The 24,584-nt window shown below is 32.3% G+C and overlaps 2 protein-coding genes across 2 annotated transcripts; both read right to left on the bottom strand.

Annotated features, from left to right (window-relative positions):
* Positions 1-3,719: 3,719 nt before the first annotated feature.
* On the bottom strand, positions 3,720-6,053 carry LOC131932218 (EGF-containing fibulin-like extracellular matrix protein 2). Its single transcript, XM_059289090.1, has 7 exons — positions 5,873-6,053; positions 5,634-5,756; positions 5,323-5,451; positions 5,064-5,180; positions 4,830-4,949; positions 3,868-4,119; positions 3,720-3,730 (listed from the first exon to the last, which is right to left on the bottom strand). Exons 1-7 carry the CDS (start codon positions 6,051-6,053, stop codon positions 3,720-3,722), a joined length of 933 nt encoding a protein of 310 aa, XP_059145073.1.
* A 1,321-nt stretch (positions 6,054-7,374) lies between these two features.
* LOC131932217 (mucin-like protein) lies at positions 7,375-18,013 on the bottom strand. Its single transcript, XM_059289089.1, has 19 exons — positions 18,010-18,013; positions 16,652-17,731; positions 15,879-16,136; positions 15,123-15,380; positions 14,508-14,768; positions 14,165-14,231; positions 13,989-14,002; positions 13,629-13,753; positions 13,311-13,472; positions 12,972-13,127; positions 12,513-12,699; positions 12,258-12,353; positions 11,966-12,114; positions 11,660-11,870; positions 11,194-11,315; positions 10,057-10,180; positions 8,455-8,583; positions 8,024-8,218; positions 7,375-7,658 (listed from the first exon to the last, which is right to left on the bottom strand). Exons 1-19 carry the CDS (start codon positions 18,011-18,013, stop codon positions 7,375-7,377), a joined length of 3,882 nt encoding a protein of 1,293 aa, XP_059145072.1.
* Positions 18,014-24,584: the final 6,571 nt, after the last annotated feature.

Below are 24,584 nucleotides of genomic sequence, written 5' to 3'. Positions count from 1 at the left end.
TAAATCTAGTAATAATTATCAAAAATGTCATCGATGCAAAGGTCCCCATGCATCTCATCGATGCAAGTTCAAGTCTGCAACTTGTTATAAGTGCAGTAAGCAAGGTCACATTGCCAAGGCCTGCTTTGCAAAGTCTTCGTCTGTTGCTAAATCTAGCCAGTCAAGACAGTACCGCAACCAAAGGCAGCACTATGTTAACTCTCACCAAGACTACCTAACCCAACCAATGAACCACTCTACCTGTGAAAATGCTCAAACTGATTCGCAGCCGGATTTCAACCTGTTCTCTGTGAAATCAATAAGTCATGCTCCCATCAATGTACCAGTTTATATCAACGGTAAGAGCATCAGCTTCCAACTTGACACTGGAGCATCTCTAACAGTCATAACAAAGAAAGATTTTGACGCTGTCACAGGAGGATCAGTGCCTCTACAGCCATGTCACAAGTGTCTAACAACATACACTGGTGACAATGTTCCGGTAATAGGAGAGTGTATGGTTCATGTAAGTTATAATGGTCAAAGTGTTAAACTTCCTCTTCTTGTGGTTGAAGGAAATGGACCACCATTACTAGGTAGGAACTGGTTAAGTGATCTTAAGTTAAATTGGGAGAGTATATTTTCAGTGGTCAATGGAAAAGAATCTAGTCTTACTTCACTAGATAAAGTAATATCTGAAAATAAAAGTGTTTTTGGCAATTCAGGTTTACTAAATGATAGAACAGTGAAGATAAGCATTAAAGACACAAATCCAAGATACTGCAAAGCTAGAGTTCCACCTTATGCAATGAGGAATAAAATTGAAAATGAGCTAAGTAGATTGGAATCTAATGGCATCATAAAGAAGGTAGACTATTCCGATTGGGCAACGCCCATTGTGCCAGTGTTAAAGAAGGATGGTTCTATAAGAATTTGTGGAGATTATAAAACTACACTGAATAAGCAAATAGAGCTAAATAGGTACCCTATTCCTAACATTGAGGAAATTTCTTTGAATTTGGCAGGAGGAGACAAATTCACTGAATTAGACTTTAGTCATGCTTACACTCAACTAGAACTGCATCCAGATTCAAAAGTCTATACGACAATAAACACACATAAAGGACTCTACCAATACGAAAGACTATGTTTTGGCATATCATCCAGCCCTGGAATTTTCCAAGCTGTCATGGACAGTATTTTTAAGGACATTCCAAATGTTTGTGTGTACTTTGACAATGTGTACATAACTGGTAAGAATGACACTGAACATCTTAAAACACTTGATAAAGTATTGAAAATTGTTGGTGAAAAAGGTTTAAAGATAAACAAAGATAAATGTCAATTCATGCTGACAGAAATTAGTTTTCTTGGTTATATATTAAGCAAGCAAGGTATCAGACCTCAACCTGAGAAAACAAAAGCCATTAAAGAAGCACCCAAACCTGAAAATACCCAACAACTAAGAGCTTTTTTGGGCTTGATAAATTACTATGCAAAGTTCATAGGAAATCTGTCTGGTAAACTATCACCACTGTACAAGCTGCTACAGAAAAATGCAACTTGGCACTGGGGTAAACAACAAGAAGCTGCTTTTAATACAGCAAAAGAGGCTTTGTCTGCTGACACCTTACTAACTCACTATGACCCAGGGAAAAGACTTATATTAACATGTGATGCTTCACCAGATGGTGTAGGAGCAGTCTTGTCCCACATGGATGAGAAGGGTGACAGACCCATTGCTTTTGCCAGTAGATCTTTGAACCAGGCTGAGAAAAATTATTCTCAGTTAGATAGGGAAGGCTTAGGCATCATTTTTGGTGTTAAGAAATTTCATAAGTTTCTGTTTGGTAGGAAGTTCACCATCTTTACAGATCATAAACCATTGCTAGGTTTATTTGGAGAAAACAAAACCCTACCTGAGCATGCCTCACCAAGAATTCAAAGATGGGCTATCACACTAACTGCATACAATTATGAATTGAAATACAAACCTGGATCTGAGAATAGTGCAGATAGTCTTAGTAGATTACCTTTAAAAAACCAAAGCCTGAGCTATGTACCAGAAGATGTATTTGTTCTCTTCACTATCATGGATAACTCCAATATAAATGTGAATGATATTAAAAGAGAAACACAAAAAGATGAGTGCTTAATAAAAGTATATGAGCACTGTAAGAATGGTTGGCCTGAAGAGTCTGTGAATGATGACTTAAGGCCATATTAAATAAGAAATAAAACCCTTTGTGAAGATAATCTAAAAGATGGAGAAGATGCAGTCCATTATCAGTCAGAGTTGCCTAAACAAAGTATTTGTAACTTAATAAATGATTATGGTGATATGGCAATTTCAAATGCTTTCAAAGAGAATACATTAGTAAGAAGGAATGTGATCATCAAACAACTTTGCTAACATCATTAGCACTTAAAGAAACTAAAAGGGTAACATCAAAGGTAAATACCAAACAGAAGAAGCTAAAGGTGACAATGAAAGAGTAAACAGGTTCTTAACCAAATACCGCACAACTCCTCATATAACAACAGGTGTTGCACCATGTGAATTGTTATGTGGTAGGAAAATTAAAACTCATCTTGACCTACTACATCCAACTGTTCAAAGGTCTGTTTCCCAACATCAACATACACAAAAAGTAAATCATGACAAATCATCCATTGAAAGAGAATTTGCAGTTAATGATAATGTGTATCTAAGAAATTATGGGAGAAGGGAAAAATGGATACCAGGTCAAATTGTTCAATGTACAGGACCTGTGTCTTATAAAGTAAAAACAAATGATGGACTTATTGTCCGTAGACATGCAGACCAGTTAAAAATAACTTGTGCAGATAATAAGTGTGAATCTGTCAATCCCACCAAATCTGATCAGTTCACACCAACTCAGTTTGTTCCACAACCAAGTTCTGTTGATATGAGTGAACCAAGTTGTCTGGAGTCAGAAAATGTAAATTCTGGAGTTAATGATTTAAATCCTAGACCTCCTGAGATAGAGAATCCAGATGGTCAGAATCTTGAGTCACCAAATCAAAAGCCACTGAGAAGGTCAAGCAGGACAATCAAAGTCCCAAATAAGTTAGACCTATGATTTTAAAGGTCAAAAGGACTTTGACATCATTGTTTTGTATCTTGATTATGTTGGAGCATATTGTGCATTGTTTGTAAGGATGTAATCTACCATAGTGTTCATGTTACAATATAATTGGTGATTTTAGGATACTATCAATTGTTCTATTGAGAGATGTGTTATTGTGTTCTAAGGGTAAAGGGATGTAATAGATTGAGATAATTGTGAGGTCAAGGGAACTCACTCTTCTGTATTAGTATTATATTTATATTGTTATCTTGAGTGATGTCCCTTGTGCATTGTACTTCCTTCCTCTTTCCTCATGGCTGTAAATAAAGACTGTTAACAACCAATGTGGCTCCTCGTCAGTGATTACAATCTATCACACCATGCATTCCCATTTTTTAGTATTTTAGTATTTAGAGCAATACTATACCTTTCAGTTCAACAGCAGCAGTTATGAGAAAACAAATTTGGGGTAAAAACAACACATTCAAAAATGCCACTTACATTAGGCAGCACAATGTATTTTAATTTTATTTAAACAATTTTAATAGTTAAATAATTTTGTATTTTAAAATACAACACAACAATGGTATAACGGATAACTGTTAGCCTATTACTAATGAATAGAAAAGAAGTAAATTTCTCAATATTCTATTTTATTTCTGATTTAAATATAAATATACATGACTAAAATCATTTGAATAACTAATTAAAGCAATTTATGGAAACTGAATATCAATGCATAAAACATTGCAACTGAAAATATATTATAAAATATTGGAAAAAAAAAGTAACTCACTAATGCATGTTCCATTTATATCTTCATAACCCACAGGACAGTCACAAGTATAAGAGCCTTCTGTATTTATACATTTATGATCCGCAGGACAGACATCAGGTTTTATAGCACATTCATCCACATCTATTTCACATGTTTCTCCTTTCCAATTGCTTTGACAGATACAGCCTTTAACATTGTCACATCTTACAGCCCGTCCTTTACACTGGCATGTATTGCTACAGTTGTAACCATAGGTGTTGCCTTGACATGCTGGAAACAAAATAAAACTGATCAAAAAGAAGTGAAATAAACTAGTTGCAAATTTAAATATTTAGGCTTGACAAGTGAATAATTTATTAAATACTGTTAAAAACCTCTAGTTAAAAAATTGTTCGCCCAAGTCATTGAAAATAAAAATGAATTTAGCTTTTTAAAATAATGTTCACATTAATTCATTAAATTTAAGTATTTAAAAAAATAAGTTATTTAATGAGTGTCATAAAAAGTAAATGTACTTTAAGTTGAATAACATATTCTTTTACTAAACCAAAAAATCCTCTCATTAACGGTTGTTAGTATTTCCATTTGATAAGGAAATCAAATGGAAAAATTACTACTCTCTAATGTACTTTCTACTTCTGCAGGGAAATACAAAATTCATATCTTGCTTTTATTAAAAGTACAATAAAAATGAAAACACTGACAATTTTGGATAAGTAGTGAGGACCCTTTTTGGATAAGATAGATATTTATTGAGGTTTATTGGTTAAAACAACACTAAATGGATGTTTAATTAAATATTTCTGTTCTATTTTTTATAGAAGATAACACACTAGCTGAAAAAAATGTTAGTAAAAAGTACCATTTAAATACTACATAATTAATTTTAAAATTATTGTAAATTGTGCATTTCTGGTGAAACATTTCTAACAAAGCTGTAGGCCTAAATATCATATGTTTAAATTGTTATAATTACATACTGTCACAAGATCGCAAATCATTCTTGTTGAGAGTATATCCAGAGTAACATGAACAACTGAAACTTCCATTTGTGTTGATACAAATTTGTGAACAGATTTTCTCTTTGCATTCATCTATATCTGAGATAAAATTAAACAAAAGTAATATATCATCACAGGGTATGTTAAAGTTTTTAAAAAAATTAGTGATTCATATTGATGTCATGCATGTATACTTTGAAAAAAATAAAATACCTTCACAAGAATAGTTGTTTGCTTTTAATTTGTACCCTGATGCACAAAAACATTCTGCTCCATTGCTGCCATTTCGACAATTGTATTCACAAGACTTGTTAATTAATGTACATGGGTCTATCAATGGAAAAATAGATGTTTGCTATTATTAATACTTCATAATCAAATAGAAACATTTAAGATAGTAAAACAGAAGAAATCATTTAATACATTATTATAAACACAACTTATTAATAAAGTTAGTTATTTTTTAAGATACCCTTTTCTGTCAGTTCACATTTGCCATCAGTCCTAGCAAATCCTGGGTAACATCTGCAATCATAACTGCCTAAGTTGTTAACACATATTTGATCACACTCATGTAATTTCTCTGAGCATTCGTTGATGTCTGTGGGTATATTATTAAAATTTACTTACAAACAATTTAATGTTTTTAAGCTTAATAAAGATTTTTTGTATTATGTAAAATAAATAAAAGATATTATTATCAGTGTAAATATTTAAACAATATAGTTTTAATCTAATGTAGTAGGACAAATATAGCTACACATTAAAATGTTTAATACTTACCAACACAATTGACTGATCCAGATTTTCTGAAGCCTTTTGGGCCGTTACAAACAAAACTGCCGTAATTATTCTCACATACAGCATATGCACCACAAGGTGGGGTTATCTTACATTCATCAACATCTTTGAACAAACATAACATGAGAGGTTAAAATATTAAAGAAATAATCAAACAACAAATACAATGGAACTCTAACTATTTTAGATAAATATAACTTAAATAATTACAAAAAACCAACCTTCACACTTGGTTTTTTTAGAATTCAGTTGATAACCAATAGGACAATCTTTACATGTGTATGATAGCCCAGTGACTTGTTCTTCTGAAGCTGCTATGTCTACACAACCTTTCATGCTGGGGCAAGGATTGGTAGCACAGCCATCATTGTCTTGTTCACAGTCATTACCTGTTGGTTGCATTAACAGTTGAAAGTCTATTCTAGTTTTTATTTAGTCAGAGTTGGAATACTACACACATAAGAATATTTTACCATTACACAAAACCGTGCAGAAATAAATCATCCCTGGTTAGGCAGAATAATAGATTTTTAATTAAATATAAAAAATAAAAGTATCACTTTTTAAGACAAAATATTAATGATGTTAAATATTTATACTAATGGCAAGAGAATAGTACCTAAAACTTATTTAAAAAGCTGTCAAATTGTGTTTTCATTTTGATCTACTTGGGGAATGTTTGATTTCACAAAGTTACAATAAATATATTCTTGTAAGATTAAAGATTATTTTTTTTATATTTAAAGACCAACGTTTATTTTCTTTGTGATAACTTCAAACTCAGATTAACTTAGTTAACAAAATATTTAAAATAATTTTCAAACAAAAAAATTAATAAACCATTATAAAATAAAAATAATCTATGTTTATAACTATTAGTATTATATATATAAATTAATTAAAAGAAACCTGCAAATCCAATGTTACAGTTACATGCTTGCCAGTAAAAATATGGATTTGATGTTGCTGTAAGCCTAGCTTCATCACATGTACCACAATAACTACATCCACTATATGCAGAAATATTGATTGCTACTGATTCTGAATGCAGTCCTTTACTATCAGATGATGAGAATCTGGATTTAAGCAAAAGAAAATTTAAGTTTATTAAGACAAAACAAACCCTTTGAAAAAGTATGTAACATTTAATTTTAAAGACATAGTGTATTATTACATGTAGACATTTATTATAATATAAAGTATGCTTACAAGATCTGAGTTTCAGTGTCAGACAATACAATTGAATAAGTTGATGCAATAGCTTTTGATGTGTCTCTCTTATTAATAGTTTTAAAAGTGTAATTAGCATTGGTCATTAAAACAACAGTAACATCTTGACCATCAGGATCAAAAGCTGTTAGAGTTAGGCTGAAAGATTGATTCACAGTAACCCTAACATGTGTTGTATTGACAATAATATATGGGGCTTGGTTTGCTGAAGATTAAAATAGTGCGAAATATTCATGAGCGTTTTCATATTAACAAATTTTTATTAAAGTGTAAATAAAGTTACCTTTTTTAAAAATTTTGCAATTTAAATTATAATTTTTATCTTTATTTCTCTTTATATATTTCAATGTTAGCAGAATGCTTTTGACAAAATAATAATAAGTTTTTTTCTTGGATAAAATCAGCAAAACCTTAAGTGTTATGTTTCTATTTTTTATAAATTTCAACAAAACTTAAATGCATTTAAATGTGTTTGGAATCAGAAACTTAAAAATTATAATCTTGTGTTGTGGTTTTTGCATTTACCTGTGCTAACTGAAACTTTTTCAAACTGAACTGAAGACTTTAAAGAAATTTCAGCAATTTTTTCATTCTGTGTAGCAATGAAGTTAAAAATACAAGGAAGATTTCCTGAACCATTACAAATCTTTTCAGCTTCTGCTATTGTTGTAGGATTTTGTTCATCATAAAATAATGGTGTGAAATTAGGGTTAGAAAAAGTACTTGTGCTTTGTCCATAGCTGTACTGGAATAAACTTTCATTCTGAGTTATCGCCCCTGAAAATAAAAAAAAAATCAATGGGCAATTTGTACAAAATTATTTGTATATATTTTTATGTTGTTTTATATTTTTTATTTATTTTTTTTAAAAAGGGCTAAATAATTTTTATTGATGTTGCTACTTATGACTTTTCTTGTTGAAAAAAATATTATTTTGCTATGCTGTGAAAATATATATAGTTTTTAAGAGTTAAATAAATACATGATATTTTGTTACATTTTATCTTATTAAACATAGAGCAGTACATTCATACACAAAATAAAATTAAAAAATGAGAAAATAAATGTAAATCATATTAAAAGAAGTTCAGAGCTAGTAACTAATGGTATTTTAAAATATACAAAATGTATTTTATACTTACATAACTTGCCATACTCATATAATTGTTTTTCACTTGAATCATCAGAGAGTTGTGTTCCATTTGGGCAAATAAAATCATCAGTTTTGTCTCCATTAAAATTGCCTAAAAGACCAGTGGTCATTTTCTGATATTTTTTGTCTAGCGTGAGGGAAAATTCTAGTAATTCATTTACCAGAGTAACAGTCATCCCAATACCTGCAATAGATGTTGAAATTAATTTTATAAATAGACACAGTATTAAGTATTGTCTACATCCATATCCATATCCACATCTACTAATATATTTACATCTATATCTACATCTACACCTTCTACATCTACATATACATCACTCTCTAATTCATGGTAATATTGATTTCAGAAGTAGTAAATGTTTGAACTTGCAATGTTATTAAAATAATTTCCAATTATATAAATTAAAAGCAACTTACTTTCTGGAAGAGACACTTCTAAAGCTCCATTTTGTTTTCTTAATATCATTTTATTATCAAATGTAAAAAAATTAGGGTTACTTAAGTATTCTGTTGTATAATCTCTTTTATTAGCATATATTATCATAACTGAAAAAAAATAATAAAATTAGTAATATTATATTATTTAAATATTTAAATTAACAATATTTCTTCTTTAATGCATTCACTTTACAGAAAGTAGCAGTGTTTTTGTTTTCAGGCGTCTCTCCTGGGGGGAAGGGGGAAGAGAGGACCTTTGACAGTAAAGGTATCATACTGATATTCTAGATGTGGCCGCCACCAACTATTTCTCTAATTATGTGAACTGACGCCTCAGCAAACCCTTGTGTAGTTTTTACTAGCTCTGCTACATGTTTACAACTGGTTTTAGCACTGCAGATTGAGCCCATTGGGAACAGTTAACATGAGCTTACATATGTTTTTTCATTTACTGTATTAATTTGAACTCATATTTTAATTATCAATGTAATTTCAAGTTTGATAAATTCATTACCTAATCTTATAATCTACCTTGTTTTTTTGTAAGTAATTTATAATTTAATTACAGGCAGTAAACTGTGTGCAATGAATTCTCATGTAGTTATTGGGCCTGGTTATTACATTTTATTTAGTGCTGTTGCCAATGACTCACTTTACACCACAGCATACCATACATCAATTATTACTTTAACATTTTACCCTGCCCATGTACAAGCTAAAATAGAAAAAGTATACTATAACAAGTGTCTGCTCCTGGAAGTTTCAAGTGACCTCCCCCCCCCCCCCAATGGAAGTTTCAAGGGACTTCACTGGAAGTTTCATTTGACCCCCCCTGGAAGTTTAATAGCCCCATCTCTTGAAGTTTAAAGTGACCCCCCCCCCTGAAATTATCAAGTAACCTCATTGGAAGTTTCAAGTGTCCACACTCACCCCTGAAATTTAAAGTGCTGCACACCCCTGGAAGTTTTAAGTGACTCCCCCTCCCCTGGAAGTTTCAAATGCCCCCTCCCCCACCCTGGAAGTTTTATGTGACCCCCTGGAAGTTTCAAAGGCCTTTCCCGCACCATGGAAGTTTCAAATCACTTCTCCCCCACCCTGGAAGTTTCAAAACCTCCCTCCCCCAACCTGAAAGTGACACCCCCCCTCCTGAAAGTTTCAATTGCCCCACCTCTGGAATTTTCAAGTGAGCTTACTGAAAGTTTCAACAACCCTCAGGAGAAACCCAGGGTAACTGAATATATATATATATATATATATATATATATATATATATATATATATATATATATATATATATATATATATATATATATATATATATATACAGAAAGAGCAACATTCAATATTCCATACATCATTTTTAAAATTAAATAAATAATTATCTATCTACGACTCAAATTTTAGAAGTAGGCATACTCAATTTGAAATTTGAAACTCTTTTAATATACACAGCTACTGAATAAAAATAAAAAAAGGTCAAACTATAGGCCTATATATTGTAGTTTCAATAAAATCTGATTTTAGTATTACATTACTATATTGTTTAAACATGATTAAAGAATATTTAACATTTATTCTTACTTTTCCTTGAAGGGCTGATTTCTACTCTGAGTGAATTTTCATCACCACTCGTCATTGATAGAGCACACCAGACTGTGGCTAGAGTTTCATTGCCATTACTGTTTAATGCACGACAGGTTCTACCCTAATGAATTATAAAACAAGTTGCTTATTCAAATGTTAATTGATACATTAATTTCTATCATAAACATTAAAATTTAGCCAATATTTAAATTTATAGTTAATATTTATAATGTGTATATTATATTTATAATTGTTTTTTGATATGATATATAAAAATCTTTAAAAATAAACCGGGAGTGATCTCCCCTAAACTTTCTCGAATATTCTAATATAAAACAACAGGGGATGGGAACTCGGGCTATAGACATGATTTTTAATCCATTTTAAATACTTAAAGTTTTAAAAATAGAATAAAATCTCGTAGACAAAAGAATTGCACACCAAGTGAACGCCAAATAAAAAAGTGCATAATAGTGCGCAATATTATTAGTACTTAAAAAATTTACATTAGTTTTTTGAGAAATCGGAAGTAGCGTAAATTACTACTTCCGGTCAACGGAAATAACTCAAAATTTAACAGAAGGTAGAAAATTAGATCTTTTACTCACATGTGAAATTTCATTTATCTCTCTGAAATAGTACTCAAGTTATATGCTTTTGAAAAATTCAAAGTAGAAAAAGTACCACTTCCGGTTATCGGAAATCGCTCAAAAGTTGATACGGATCTACGATTTTGATAAAATACTTATATATGAAATTTCATCAACCTAACTGTAACGGTACTCAAGTTATCGTGTTTACACGCACACACACACAGATACACAGACAGACACACAGACATACGGACAGGATTGCAAAGCCCAGTTTTTCAGAATGGATTACGCATAAAACTTCTTAATTTTGATAAATCTGGATTGATAATTTTTGCCCGATTAAAATAAGTCCTCTATACTTTGGATGTGATGAAGGACCGAGATGTAATACGGTGAAAATTGTTAAAATTTGAAGAGATTTTTTTGCGCGATTACAATACTTTCTCTATACTTCGTATATACGAGAAAGTAAAAAATTAATTACATATAGTTTCTTTAATGCTCTTAGTCTTAAAACAAAAGCAAAATATACTTATATTACCTGCAATTTAAAATGCTGGTTTGTAGCTCCTATTATTTGCACTAAGTGATATTCTCCCAGTCCATTGAATATGAATGATCTTTGGTCCAGGGTTATTATGTGGGGGTCTCCAAACAAGAAACCTATGAAAAGTATTTGTAATGAAGTGCATTTGTTTTTTGTAATTATTTTCCTTACTGTGTTATAAGAAGTGTAGTAGTGGTTTAAATAAATAAAGCTAAACAATATGTAACTATAGTCAAGAGCAGTTTGCCTGTTTTTAATATTTATTTTAATGACAAAAAAATTAAATTATTTCTGAATATTGGAGCTAAGATAATTAAATTGTTAATATGCAAAGAAATAACTGACAGATTTTTAATTCAGTTTAAATAAATTTTTTCTTATTTTAGTTTCACCTTAGAAAACGCAAAACAAGTACAATAAATGTTAAGCTTAAAATTCTTTACAAAATGTATAATCTTACTACTAGCCCAGTTACTCCCATTGCATGAGAAAATTGGTCTTAAAGTATAGTACAGGTCACACAAATTTGACTTAGTACAGCACCAGTCTTTAGGGTCTTCATCCAACTGATCGTGTTCTTTGTAAATGAAAGAATTATATCTCAGAAGACTTCCAGCTTGTGGGATTGTATTAAAAAAACTTGAACTTTCATCAGCTTTGTAGCAGCATCTCTGAAGAAAAGAAAATCAAAGAAAATAGTTTTTCAGCTTGTATAGAAGACAGAAAAAAATGTTTTGGTAATTGAGGTCAAATATTAGTGCCATACCCTTCCATATTCTCCATAAAATGGTAATAGATCAAAGCAGTTTCTATCCGAATAGGCTAGACTGCTAGGAACCCAGATTGGGCTACTTTTGGCAGCAACTTCATTACAAGGGCAGGCTGGCAGTAGGTTTTTGTTCCAGAGATCTATAGCTGCTCATAAAGGATTTTTAACATTTATTATAATTTCAAAACATTTGAATCATATATTTGAATTAACTGAACAGACAATGATGTCATGTGCTTAAAATATAATTTTTTTTGTGTAAATTAATAGTTTTAAAGACATTTTTTACTAGGCAGTTCTCCTTGATTAGAGATAAACCATGTACGGCACATCATCTTAAAATTTTTGTTTTCTCCAACTTTAAAAATCCAAAGACCAGGTTTTCCTGTTGTAACAAAACACAAAAAATTTTAATCCAAAAACAATATTGTATTCTAGTCTAAAAAATTTAGTGCTTTTCATGAAATCAATATAGACCAGTTTTATAAAATCAAAGCTCATTTACTACTACTTATCTTGAGTTTTAGTACTATAGACTATTTACCAGTGTTCCCCAAAACTGTATCAAATCTGTAGTAACTTGTAAGTGAGGTATCAAAGCTAAAATTTGCCCAACCGACTTCAACATTTCTGGCTGATAAGGGTTTGAATTTCATAGCACCTTGGATGTAGATGTATATGGCATATGTTGTATGTCCATCTGATATTATGACACATTGGAATGAGACACGCTATGAAGAAACAAGAAAAACATTCAATGTAATATGATTTCAGATTTTGTTGCATAAAAACAAATGTTTAACGACATGTAACAATGACACGCAATGTATTGGGTGTAGGGAATTGGCCAATAATAGTTACAATAGCAGATAATAATTGTTTTTGTGCCCATCCCATATTGCATTCTATATAGCCACATATATGCAAAGCAATACTCTAATTTGCAATAAAATAGAACATTCATTTAGACATAAAAAAGGAAGGTGTGCTAAAATCAAAATACCTCATCCACACTTCCATGTGCTGGTACATTAACCCATGTAACCACAATTACTGTTGTAGCATTGTAGCTTTTATTTTCTGTGAGAGCCATAACATCTGCATTGGCTTTGGTAAAAACAGCTGTGCCCAAAGTGTTATTAGAATACAAATCATACATCTGAAAAAATAGATTTAACTGTGTGATCATGGTTAAGTTTACAATTATTAAACTTTTAAAAATTTTCAACATAAGAAAAAAAATATACAATTAATTTGATTAGATGATATTAGATAAATTTCATAATGAATTAAAATAATAAATAAAAAGTATATTTCTCAATACTGGAATGATATAAATTACCTGATAGTAAACTTCACAATTATCATCCTCGTTAACATCAAGATCAGTCCAGTATGCAGCCAACACATTGTGCTGATTTAAGTTTGTGTCTAACACTGGCAACTTTTGTGGATTAAAACTGGAATACTCTTCATCAAAGCTTATAAGGCCATTAACTGTTATCTGTTTAAAAAAATAATTTAACAGAAACCCATATAGCATAAAAAGGGTGAAGATATTGACTGACATGAATAAGTAATGTCTGAATGAGTAAAATATATATTTCAATTGATAATAATAATATAATAATAATATAATAATTTCATTAAACTTACATACCCAAACAGAGCTAATTAACTTTAGCTGATATGGGATGAAATCTTCAATGTATAAGTTAGCTGATGCCAGTTCTTTATTTTTTGGCAATGATTGATCCTTTTGGACACGACCATAGGGATAGATACCTAATTTAAAGTTATGAATAGAAGAAAAATATGATGTTTTTAGACACTTTATCATAGCAATTCGAGGCATATTGTATAACTACCAAGAAAATATTGAATTGCCTGTCCATGATAACTAGTGTTTTATGTTTGGAGATTTCAACAGACGTTATGTCTGGATGATAATAGTTTCATTAGTAAAAAAAATCTTTACTTTTGATAATTTGTTCAAACTGTAATAAGAGGTTTTACTTACATGAATCATTAAATCTAAAAACAAAAAAAAAAAAAACAATTGTAAATGCACCTAAATAATGACCAGTGTTGTTTTTGATTTTTAAAATACGTTTCAATACATTTTTTATCCCTTTGTAGAAATTTGTTTTTATTTTGATTGTTGTTATTAAGCAACACACGTAATGTTTATCTTACCTACAGATCCATTTATCAGCTGTTTCATCAAAGCAAACTTCTGCTTCTGTACAATTAGGACATAAAGCTAGGAAAAAAAGTAAATAAAAAGTATAAAATGTGGGCAGTTAACATTATATGTTATTAAAATAAATTTTTAAATTGTATGAACTGTGTTATTTTGTCTACATTTTTATCCCTCTGAAATATTAATTAGTTTACTAGTTTACTTATCACACTATTTGTAAATACTATACTTTAATATGCAGAGATAACTAAAACAAGTGAATTCTACTTCACCTTGCCTATGTTTGATAAGGTTAGAGAGTGTGCTTTACTTCTTAACATAGGAGTGCATCTTTACCTTGACATTTTCCACTGGAAAGCTTTCGATAACCATTATCACATCTACATTCTGCAGACCCATTTAAATTAAAACAGCTTGCATGTACTTCAGTGCAATAATTTATATTATCACATTCATTTATATCTTTTTCACAATTGGTTCCATTCCATCCAGGAGAACATAAACAAGCACCAGATCTTCCATTACAATATATGGTGTTTTCCATGACACAGACACATTTCAAAGAACAATCCAAGCCATAGTGTGTTTTGTTGCATACTTTTGGAGAATAGAAAAGACATACTTATTTTTCTTAATTTTACATTTTTAAAAAAATTTTTAGTCTTTTCTATCCGATAAAAATTTACCAAATACAAGATTAAATATGTATCATAATAAACATAAATAGATTGTTTAAAACATACAGGTAATTGACTAAAAATAATTGTTAATTAAAAAAAATATTTGATTAAAGCTATTAAAAAACCAATGAGAATGCATATATAACTACATTTTCAAAGCTTAGTAGTAAATGTATTTACATAAATTCATCAGAATATCATTTATTTTCTACAATTGAGATTACATAACAGAATATACATGATCTGAAAATATTAGCTAATTATAGTTTACCTTGACAAGTTCCATTATTTTTTTCATAGCCAGGCAAACATTTGCACTCAGCAGACCCATTTAAATTGTAACATTTTTCATGAAAACCGACACAGTAGCTGGTACTCAAGCATTCATTGATATCTGTATCACATTTTGTACCAGTCCATCCTGATGCACTCAGACATGACCCTGTTGTGTCATTACAGTCTATTGTGTTGTTCATGACACAAGAACACTTGTTCCCACAGTAGAAGCCATATGATGTTGTGTTACATGCTATTATAAAGAAACAAGTTACACTTTAACAGAGGCGTAGCGACCCTTCCCGGCGCCCGGGGACAAATTTTTTGATTTGCACCCCCACCCCCCCCCCCCTCAAGATTTTGATTTGCGTCCCCCTCAAACTTTTGATTTGCACCCCCCTCCTCAAGATTTCGATTTGCACCCCCCCTCAAACTTTCAATTTGCACCCCCCTCAACCTTTCAATTTATTATTCCAACCCATTTTGAAGAAATATAGATCTAAAATAATTTGTGGAAAACCTATGAAAGATTGTTTAGAAAGTTTTTTAATATTATATTATTTGAGCTATGTCACTAATATTTAAACTGTCAATAGATACATTTTTTTTTTAAATTGATGATTCGAACAATTTTAGATAAAATTGTTATGCATGTAAAAAAAAATTAGTTTCTTAAAAAGAAAAAAATTATAATAAACGTAGCAATGAAAAATATCACTTTTATAAACTTCTATAATAAGAAATAAGTTACCTTGACAAACACCAGTTCTGTTATCAAATCCTAGTTCACATCGACATTCAGCTGAGCCTTGCAAGTTGTTACATTCTTCATGTACACCAAGACAGTAGCTTTTATTTAGACATTCATTTATATCTAACTCACAGTTTGTACCATTCCAGCCACTTTTACATAAACAAGCTCCAGATGTATCATTACAATCAGCTGTGTTGTTGAAAACACAAGTACATTTGCTTTTGCAGTTTGGGCCATATGATGATGCACTACAAGCTGTAAACAATATAAATGACTTATTATTAAACAAAGCATTCTGATATTAAAACTATGTACCTAAATTTAAAAATTATGAATTATATAAAATTAATAACATACAGTATTAAAATATGGATGCTAAAAAAAGCTTTCATTGCATTAATGAAAAAATATATGAAGAAATAATAATAAACAGTTTAATCTGACTTTACCAATATATTGTTATATAAAATTATAAACCTATACTGTGAAAATTAAGAAAATTAGAAAAATTTACTTTGATTGCAGGATGCGCCACTCCATCCAGCTATACATGAGCAAGACCCATTTACATTGTCACAGTCTATTGTTTTGCTCATGTTACAAATGCATTGGTTGATATATATATATATATATATATATATATATATATATATATATATATATATATATATATATATATATATATATATATATATATATATATATATATATATATAATACCAATTGGTGCAAAAAACTAAAACAAAGTCAAAACAACTAAAAAGCAATACCTTCACAACTGTAGTTAAATAAGGATCTTTGAAACCCAAAGTCACATAGACATTCAGCAGATCCATTCAAGTTAAAACAGATTTCATTAGCTTCAAGACAGTAGTTGATATTTAGACATTCATCCACATCTTCATCACAAGTGGTGCCATTCCAACCTGCTGCACACAAACATTCTCCTGTGGTGTCATTGCAATCAACTGTGTTGTTTAGGTGACAGATGCATGTGTTGGCACAGTTCAGACCATAGTGAGTAGCATTACATGCTTCAGGTGAAGTGGATGTGGGAACTTCTGTTGTTGGCGTAATAGATACAGTTGTACTGAATGTGGGAACGTAAGTTTTTTGCGCAGACGATTCAGGTGTAGTGGATGTGGGAACTTCTGTTGTTGGCATAGTTGATTCAGGTGTAGTGGATGTGGGAACTTCTGTTGTTGGCATAGTTGATTCAGGTGTAGTGGATGTGAGAACTTCTTTACTTTGAAAAGGTAATTCAGGTGTGCTGGATGTGTGAACTTCTGTTGTTGGCACGGTTGATTCAGATGTAGTGAATGTAAACAATTCTGTTGTTGGCACAGTTGATTCAGGTGTACGGGATATGTACACTTCTGTTGTTGGCACGGTTGATTCAGATGTAGTGAATGTAAACAATTCTGTTGTTGGCACAGTTGATTCAGGTGGAGCGTTTGTGTAAACTTCTGTTGTCTCCACTGTTGATTCAAGTGTGCTTGATGTATACACTTCCAATGTTGAGACAGGTAATATAGTTGTACTAGATGTGTACAAGTCTGCTGTTAGTACAGGTGATTCTGTTGTAATGGATGTGTAAACTCCTGTTGTTTGTACAGATGATTCAGGTGTGCTTGACATATAAACGTCTGATGTTAGCACAGATGAGTCTAATGTTCTAAATGTGGAAGTTTTTAATGTTGATTGCATAGTCAAAAAAGTCGCAGAGCTTTCAGAATTCGTGCTTGTTTGATACTTGGCAGTTGTTGCGATTGCAAATGTAGAGCCGCTTATTGAAACATCGGTTGTTGTGACCACTTCTGTTGTTAAAGCTGAAGATGCGGCAATTGTTGCTAAAAAAGCAATTTCAGAAAATTAGAAAAAACAAGTAGTTGCATGTGGTATATTGTGCTTAACTGCATTTAATGCCCAGCAGTATATTATTATCAACAGAATAACTTTTAAAAAATGTGAACTTATTGTAAAGAATAATGATATTCAAAGTAAGTTTTAAGTAGAGATAGAAGTAAATAAATAAATGAATTAATATTCGGATAGACGATTGAATGATTGTATCTCGGAAAACAAGGCACATACACTGAGCAACAGGTTGAGAAAATCATTATCTTGCCCATGTTACATGTTCTCACACCTCACAGCTGATAGGCCATAAGGTGAGGCATTACCTTACACCAACCGTGTCGCAGCTGCCAAAAATAAACCCGAGGCTCCACTACTGCTTTCGGAATTAGTGGCTTGTTGGCTTGTACTTCCCAGCTAACAAGCCTCACACTGTGGAGTGTGCAGGCTAGCAATCACTGGCTTTCTCACCCAAGCAATCCAACACCTAGATATGTAAGTTTAACACCATACCAGTCACTGCCGCGACACTTCATTTACCATTATGTACTATTACATGTACTATTACATTGGGTTATTTTTAATTCCAATTCATATTCGCTAATAGTGTTTTAAAGTTACCGTCAGCATAAAATCTATCGATATTTAGGTCATTCTATACAATATATATATATATATATATATATATATATATATATATATATATATATATATATATATATATATATATATATATATATATATTTATATATATATATATTTATATATATATATATATATATGTATATATATATGTATATATATATGTATATATATATATATATATATATATGTATATATATATATATATAAATATATATATATATATATATATATATATATATATATATATATATATATATATATATATATATATATATATATATATATATATATATATATATATATATATATATATATATATATATATATATATATATATATATATATATATATATATATATATATATATATGTATGTATATATATTCCCCAATTTTTTTATGAATATAGTGCGTTTTAATACCAAGTGTAGTCTCATTCAAGATTCGATAATTCAAAAAATAAACCGGGAGTGATCTCCCCTAAACATTCTCGAATATTCTAATGTAACACTACGAAGGATGGCAACTCGGGACATAGACAATATTTTTAATCCATTTTTAATTACTTAAACTTATTATAATACAATAGAATCTCGAAAAAAAAGAATTGCATTCCAACTGAACTCCAAATAAAGATGTGCATAGTAGTGCGGGATATTATTAGTACTTAATAAATTCACATGCGTTTTTTTTTTTGAGAAATTAAAAATAGCGTAAATCACTTCTTCCGGTCGACGGAAATTACTAAAAATTTGATAGAAAGCAAAAAATTAGAAATTTTACTTACATGTGAAATTTCATTCATCTATCTGAAATAGTACTTAAGTTATTAAGCACTTAATAAAAAGTAGTAAAAGTCCCACTTCCGGTTATCGGAAATCGCTCACAAAGTGATACGGATCTACGATTTTGATATAATACTTAATTATGAAATTTCATCAACCTAGCTGTAACGGTACTCAAGTTATCGTGTTTACACACACACACAGACAGACACACATACACACAGACATACGGACAAGATTACAAAACTATGTTTTCCGACTCAGGGAGCCATAAAACGATTACAAGACTTTCTCTATACTTGTATATACAAGAAAGTAAAAAGTGTTATAAAGTCGTGTTCATTGAGGCATATAATATCATGTGGCGAGATTGCGCCGCTTTGCTAAAACTAACTTATCGCTTGTGTGCTTTTGTCTCGTCGTCTAAATGGCCGCTAGACTCCGTGCTGAGAGGCCCGTGAACGTTTTGTCATTTTGCAACTCGTGACCGTTTCGGTTTCAACAATAATATTGAAAGGGGAAAACGTGTGAAGCGATTTTTCCCGTTGACATTCAATTTTTCTTTTTTACATGCTGTGTCTTTATGTCTTAAATTGCGGGTAGTTAAAATTCTTTTTACTTTAAATTCGATTCAACAAAAGTTACATTGTCGAGCCTGGCGATCAAAGGGCAGTTTCTTCCAGGCATCTTTTCGGGGACACCCCCCCCCCCCCCCCCCGAACGAAATGAATTTATATGGAAAATATATACTTTTGACAGTGTCCGTTTCCCTGAAAATTGTTGTCAGCCCCCCCCCCCCCCCCCCCCCCCCCCGAAAATTTCAAGTGCACTTACGGAGAAAAAAGTCTGGAAGAAACACTGTCAAAGGGGCGATGTTATGTTAACCTATTTGTGTGATCTCAGCATAAGAAAAGTGAGTTTAGTCAGCACAATGCCCAGCCCACTTTTACTTTCTCTTTACGTGAGTCAGGTGCCTATACATGTTCGATTACGAGATTTGTGTGTTAACAGTCGTGTGCTTTAATATCAGATCACGCTGTCCCATACAAAAATATAGAATGGTTATTTACTTTGAGAACAGGAAAGTAGGCCTATGTATGGTTCGTATGAAGTTTTGCGAGTTGAACGAGGCTAATGGTACGATCAGATTGCCATGTCTACGAAAGGTTTACGCCTAGATTTGATAAGTCTGTGTAGGTTTTATGATCCTACGACGTCATTGTTGTGTTCCTTAAAATAGTTCATTCAATGTTTATAGCAGATTTAAGCAAGTAGATCTTTGTATTTGTCTTGTATGTTTAAACATTTTATACAGTGTTTCTTCCAGACTTTTTTCTCCAGGGGGGGGGGGGGGGGGTGGACGGGGGGGGACGGACAGACACTGTTAAATGTATATATTTTCTACATAAATTCCATTTCGTAGAGGGGGGGGGCGGTAAACTTTCATCGGGGGGGGGGGGGGGCTCAGCTCCCCCCGACGGAAGAAACTATGTTTATATATATATATATATATATATATATATATATATATATATATATATACAGAAGGAGAGAGAGAGTGTGGGGAATAGAGAGAGAGAGAGAGAGTTGAGATATATGTGTATGTAATTATATTAAGTACAAAGACAGTAGTTATTATATAATTACCTGCTAACTTGATCTCGCTATGTTATTGTCTTTTAAAAATTACGGTTTAGCTAAACTAGACCACTACGTGTTAATAAGTATACAATAAATAAGAAATGAAAACTACCTGCTTTTGTTTCGCTTACAGCCAGGGTAAACAGTATGTACACATAAATAAAACGTATGTTGAATTCTTTCTCCATTTGTGTGTAGATATTCTAACTTATATCGGCTTTCGTGATACCACACAAATAAATAGATTGTAGAAAAAACGATGTATATCCATAAACTAGATGTGAAAGACAGATCCTAGCAACAAGCTAAACTTTGTGTGAATCTACTGTCTCGCGCTTTGTATAATATAAAATAAGTATATATAGTTATATATATCTATAATGTGACTTAGTTCTCATGGCCAGCCAAGCGTGAAGCTTCCAGAGAGATCAGATATCACACACTATTTTAGAGAAAGGCTTACGAAATACAACGTAATAGAGAACTGTGGCACCATTACTCTGATCGCTCGAATGGCTGTAAAACCGGTTGTTGATATTTCAATGGAATGCAATATTCTATTGCAGTCCCTTACAATAACAAAATGGATTATCTTGATAGATAGTCTTAACATAAAGATAAATATAATTAATCCTCTTCAGGATCTAGCGATGCATTGGGCAGGTAAAGTAGAGTTCATATGTTTCTTGACCTCGACGTATGATGAAAAAGTGTGGTCAGCACTTTGCCCAGCCGCCTTTACTTTTTTCTTCTTCTTCTTCTTCGTTGTTTATTATTAGTGTTGAAGGGGATCGAGATGTATCTGCCAGTGGGTTTGAACTTGAGACTTGTTCGAATTTATCAACCATGTGCTTTTTGCTGACTCGACCATGCCTCCAACACAATTAAGCATTACGTGTCAACTGGTTATGCGCCATTGAGGCCATTGACTCCGATTTCAGCCTGCTTTTCTTTTTGGATTTGCTTCCATAGCCTTTGTCCAACCAAGAACAAACTACAAGGCAGCAGTTGTTTAATTTTGGAGTTGTCTCTCCTAGAAGAGTGGCATGTCGCCAGCTAACGAGCCTCATCTGCCCGAGGTTTTGAACTCGAGACTTTTCGGTTTAGCAACCATGAGCTTTACCGCCTCGACCACGCCGACCCCTTTACTTTCACTAACGTGAGTTAGGTACCCATCAAGGACGTTCTACTGACTTAAACCCGGATTCGAACTCGAATCTTTAAGGTAGCAGCCTTAGCCTTCTACCGCTTAGGCCAAGACGTCCAATCCAATCTAACCTACCCAGTATTAGTGCCCCCCCCCCCCCCCCCCCCCGCGGAGAAAGAAGTCTGGAAGAAACACTGCTAGCCCAGGAGTCAGCAACCTTTTGATAAGCAAGAGCCAAAAGTTACAACAAAATTTCCCAATTTTTAAAGAGCCACAATTTTTAATTCAATATTTTGGTATTTGATTAGGATTAGGTAAATAAATTTGATTTGTTATTTAAAATATGAAATAATATTTATTCATATAAAACATAGACACCTTTAGCCAGAATAGTAAAATTAGTAATAAAAACATATCATTCTAGGACTATCTCGATCCACTTTAGAAACTGTTAATTTTTATTTTATTTTTTCTTTACGGATATCACCGGCTCAGGAGGTGTCTCCCATTAGCCAGTCAGGCAGAGGCATAGCGACCCATCCCGGCGCCCGGGGACAAACTTCCGATTTGCACCCCACCCCCTCAAGATTTTGATTTGCGCCCCATCAAACTTTCGATTTGCACCCCCCTCAAACTTACGATTCGCACCCCCCTCTCAAATTTTCGATTTGCATCCCCCCTCAACTGTACACCGAGGCAATATTAAGCTGAAAATATTAAATTATTTTAAAATCACTTTATATAATTAATGAAGGCAGTCATTACAGACTTATGACTCACGTGGGAAAGACAGTATAGATAATGGTAGCCTATACTATGAACATAATTAGCTTCATATCTCATATAGAATAAGACAAAGTTGCAGTGTTTATTTTTCTCATGGGGAAGGGGGGGGGGGGGGGGGTAAAAAATCTGTGCATTTAAATTTGGGTCGGGGGTGGTTAAAGTACAATTATATATATATATATATATAGTGTGTTCTGGTTGGACATAGTTTATTAGCATGTTGCGCGTGATATGATCAAACTTGGGTAAAACAATTAATTTCTCAAACTCAATTCTATGGCTATATTCTTTTCACGACAAATGAATTTGAAATCATTTTGATGTGTATTTTCTGCCGCAGTATCCAACAGCTTCTCGATTCACCGAGGCGTTGGGTTGAATTTTTATCCCGTCCTAAACTGATGGGATCAGCTTATATCAGCTAATGGGTACATAAATTACGTTAGTGAAAGTATAGGCGACTGCAGTGGCGTAGGCAGGGGGTGGGGTTAGGTATAGATCCCTCGGTATATATATATATATATATATATAATATATATATATATATATATATTATATATATATATATATATATATATATATAATATATATATATATATATATATATATATATATATATATATATATATATATATATATATATATATATATATATATATATATATATATATATATATATAAAGTATGAGAGGGGGTGCATCGAAAGTTTGAGGGGGGGGGGGGGTGCAAATCGAAAGTTTGTCCCCGGGTAAAAATTGTAACCCCCCCCCCCCCTTTAGACGATCCTGGCTACGCTACTGGGCGACTGGGTAAAATGTTGACCACTACTTCCTTTTGTATGCCAATGACAAGACACAGCAGAGGCATAGCGACCCTTCCCGCCGCCTGGGGACAAACTTTTGATTTGCACCCCCTCAAACTTTCAATTTCCATCCTCCCCCCCCCCCCCTCAAACTTTCAATTTGTTTTTCCGACCCATTTTGGCGCACCCTAGGGTCGGCGCACGAGGACGTATGTCCCCCCCCCCGCCCCTCCCCCCGCCGTTACGCCTCTGAAGAAACATGAACTTTACATCTGCCCAATGGATATAAAGAGGATTCTTTACTTTACCGGCACTCCCGATACATGTAGTTTCCATTCGTTAAGATTTCGTTCTGTCACCTCTCCTATGACTGTCCCAAAGCTAAATCACGCTTGTTCCTTTATACAATGTCAAGATACATTTTTAATATTTTGATGTTGTCTAAACTTTATTCAAACTAAAAACAGCATTGCAACAAAATACGCTGTTTATGTTTAAACTACTCTTTCTTGCTTCCCCATTACACCCTACAAACAACTATAAATGCTATTTTCTACCGGAATGACTACAGGTATGTAACGTTGCATAGGCCTTGGAAGGGGCGGGGCAATGTTTTTACGTGTCGTGTTAATTTTGTAAACTACTTGTCTGCGCTTGAATAAGATTCGGGCACGGCCCGTGGGAAATATTTAGTTTTTTAGGTGTGGATGCAGTTTGTTAAAGTTTGTTCTTGGGGATGACAGTCGACAATGTACCCATGTTGATTTATTAACTGAAAGTTTTTCTGCCTACTTTTTTGTGTGGTGTATATTACATTACCATAACGTTGATATTCAAATATGTTTTTCGGAAGCCTAACGGTTTATCTTCAATATAATTTTCGGAAAAATGTATAAACGTGTAAATAGTGTTTTAAAAATGTATTTTGTTGGACGTTATTCACGGGCAACATAGGAAGTAGCGTAAAAAAATGAAGTTTACAGCCATTCTAAGCGTTTTAATGCGTATATTAGGAGTGTTATGTATTGCTGAAAACAACGAA

The sequence above is a fragment of the Physella acuta genome, unplaced genomic scaffold (assembly GCF_028476545.2).
Source record: "Physella acuta isolate Inbredline_101_S28 unplaced genomic scaffold, ASM2847654v3 ptg002114l, whole genome shotgun sequence".
Taxonomy (NCBI): Eukaryota; Metazoa; Mollusca; class Gastropoda; family Physidae; genus Physella; species Physella acuta.
The sequence above is the reverse complement of the archived record's forward strand: the minus strand, read 5'-3'. Positions and strand labels throughout refer to the sequence as shown.

Coding starts and splice junctions, on each gene's coding strand:
- LOC131932218 (XM_059289090.1), bottom strand. CDS start 6,053: ATGCAACCAACAGGTAATGACTGTGAACAAGACAATGATGGCTGTGCT. Junction 5,452..5,633: donor TGGATCAGTCAATTGTGTTG/GTAAGTATTAAA, acceptor ATATACCCACAG/ACATCAACGAATGCTCAGAG. Junction 4,950..5,063: donor AAACAACTATTCTTGTGAAG/GTATTTTATTTT, acceptor ATTTTATCTCAG/ATATAGATGAATGCAAAGAG.
- LOC131932217 (XM_059289089.1), bottom strand. Junction 14,769..15,122: donor AAATAATGGAACTTGTCAAG/GTAAACTATAAT, acceptor ATTCTCCAAAAG/TATGCAACAAAACACACTAT. Junction 11,316..11,659: donor TGGGAGTAACTGGGCTAGTA/GTAAGATTATAC, acceptor TACTTTTCATAG/GTTTCTTGTTTGGAGACCCC.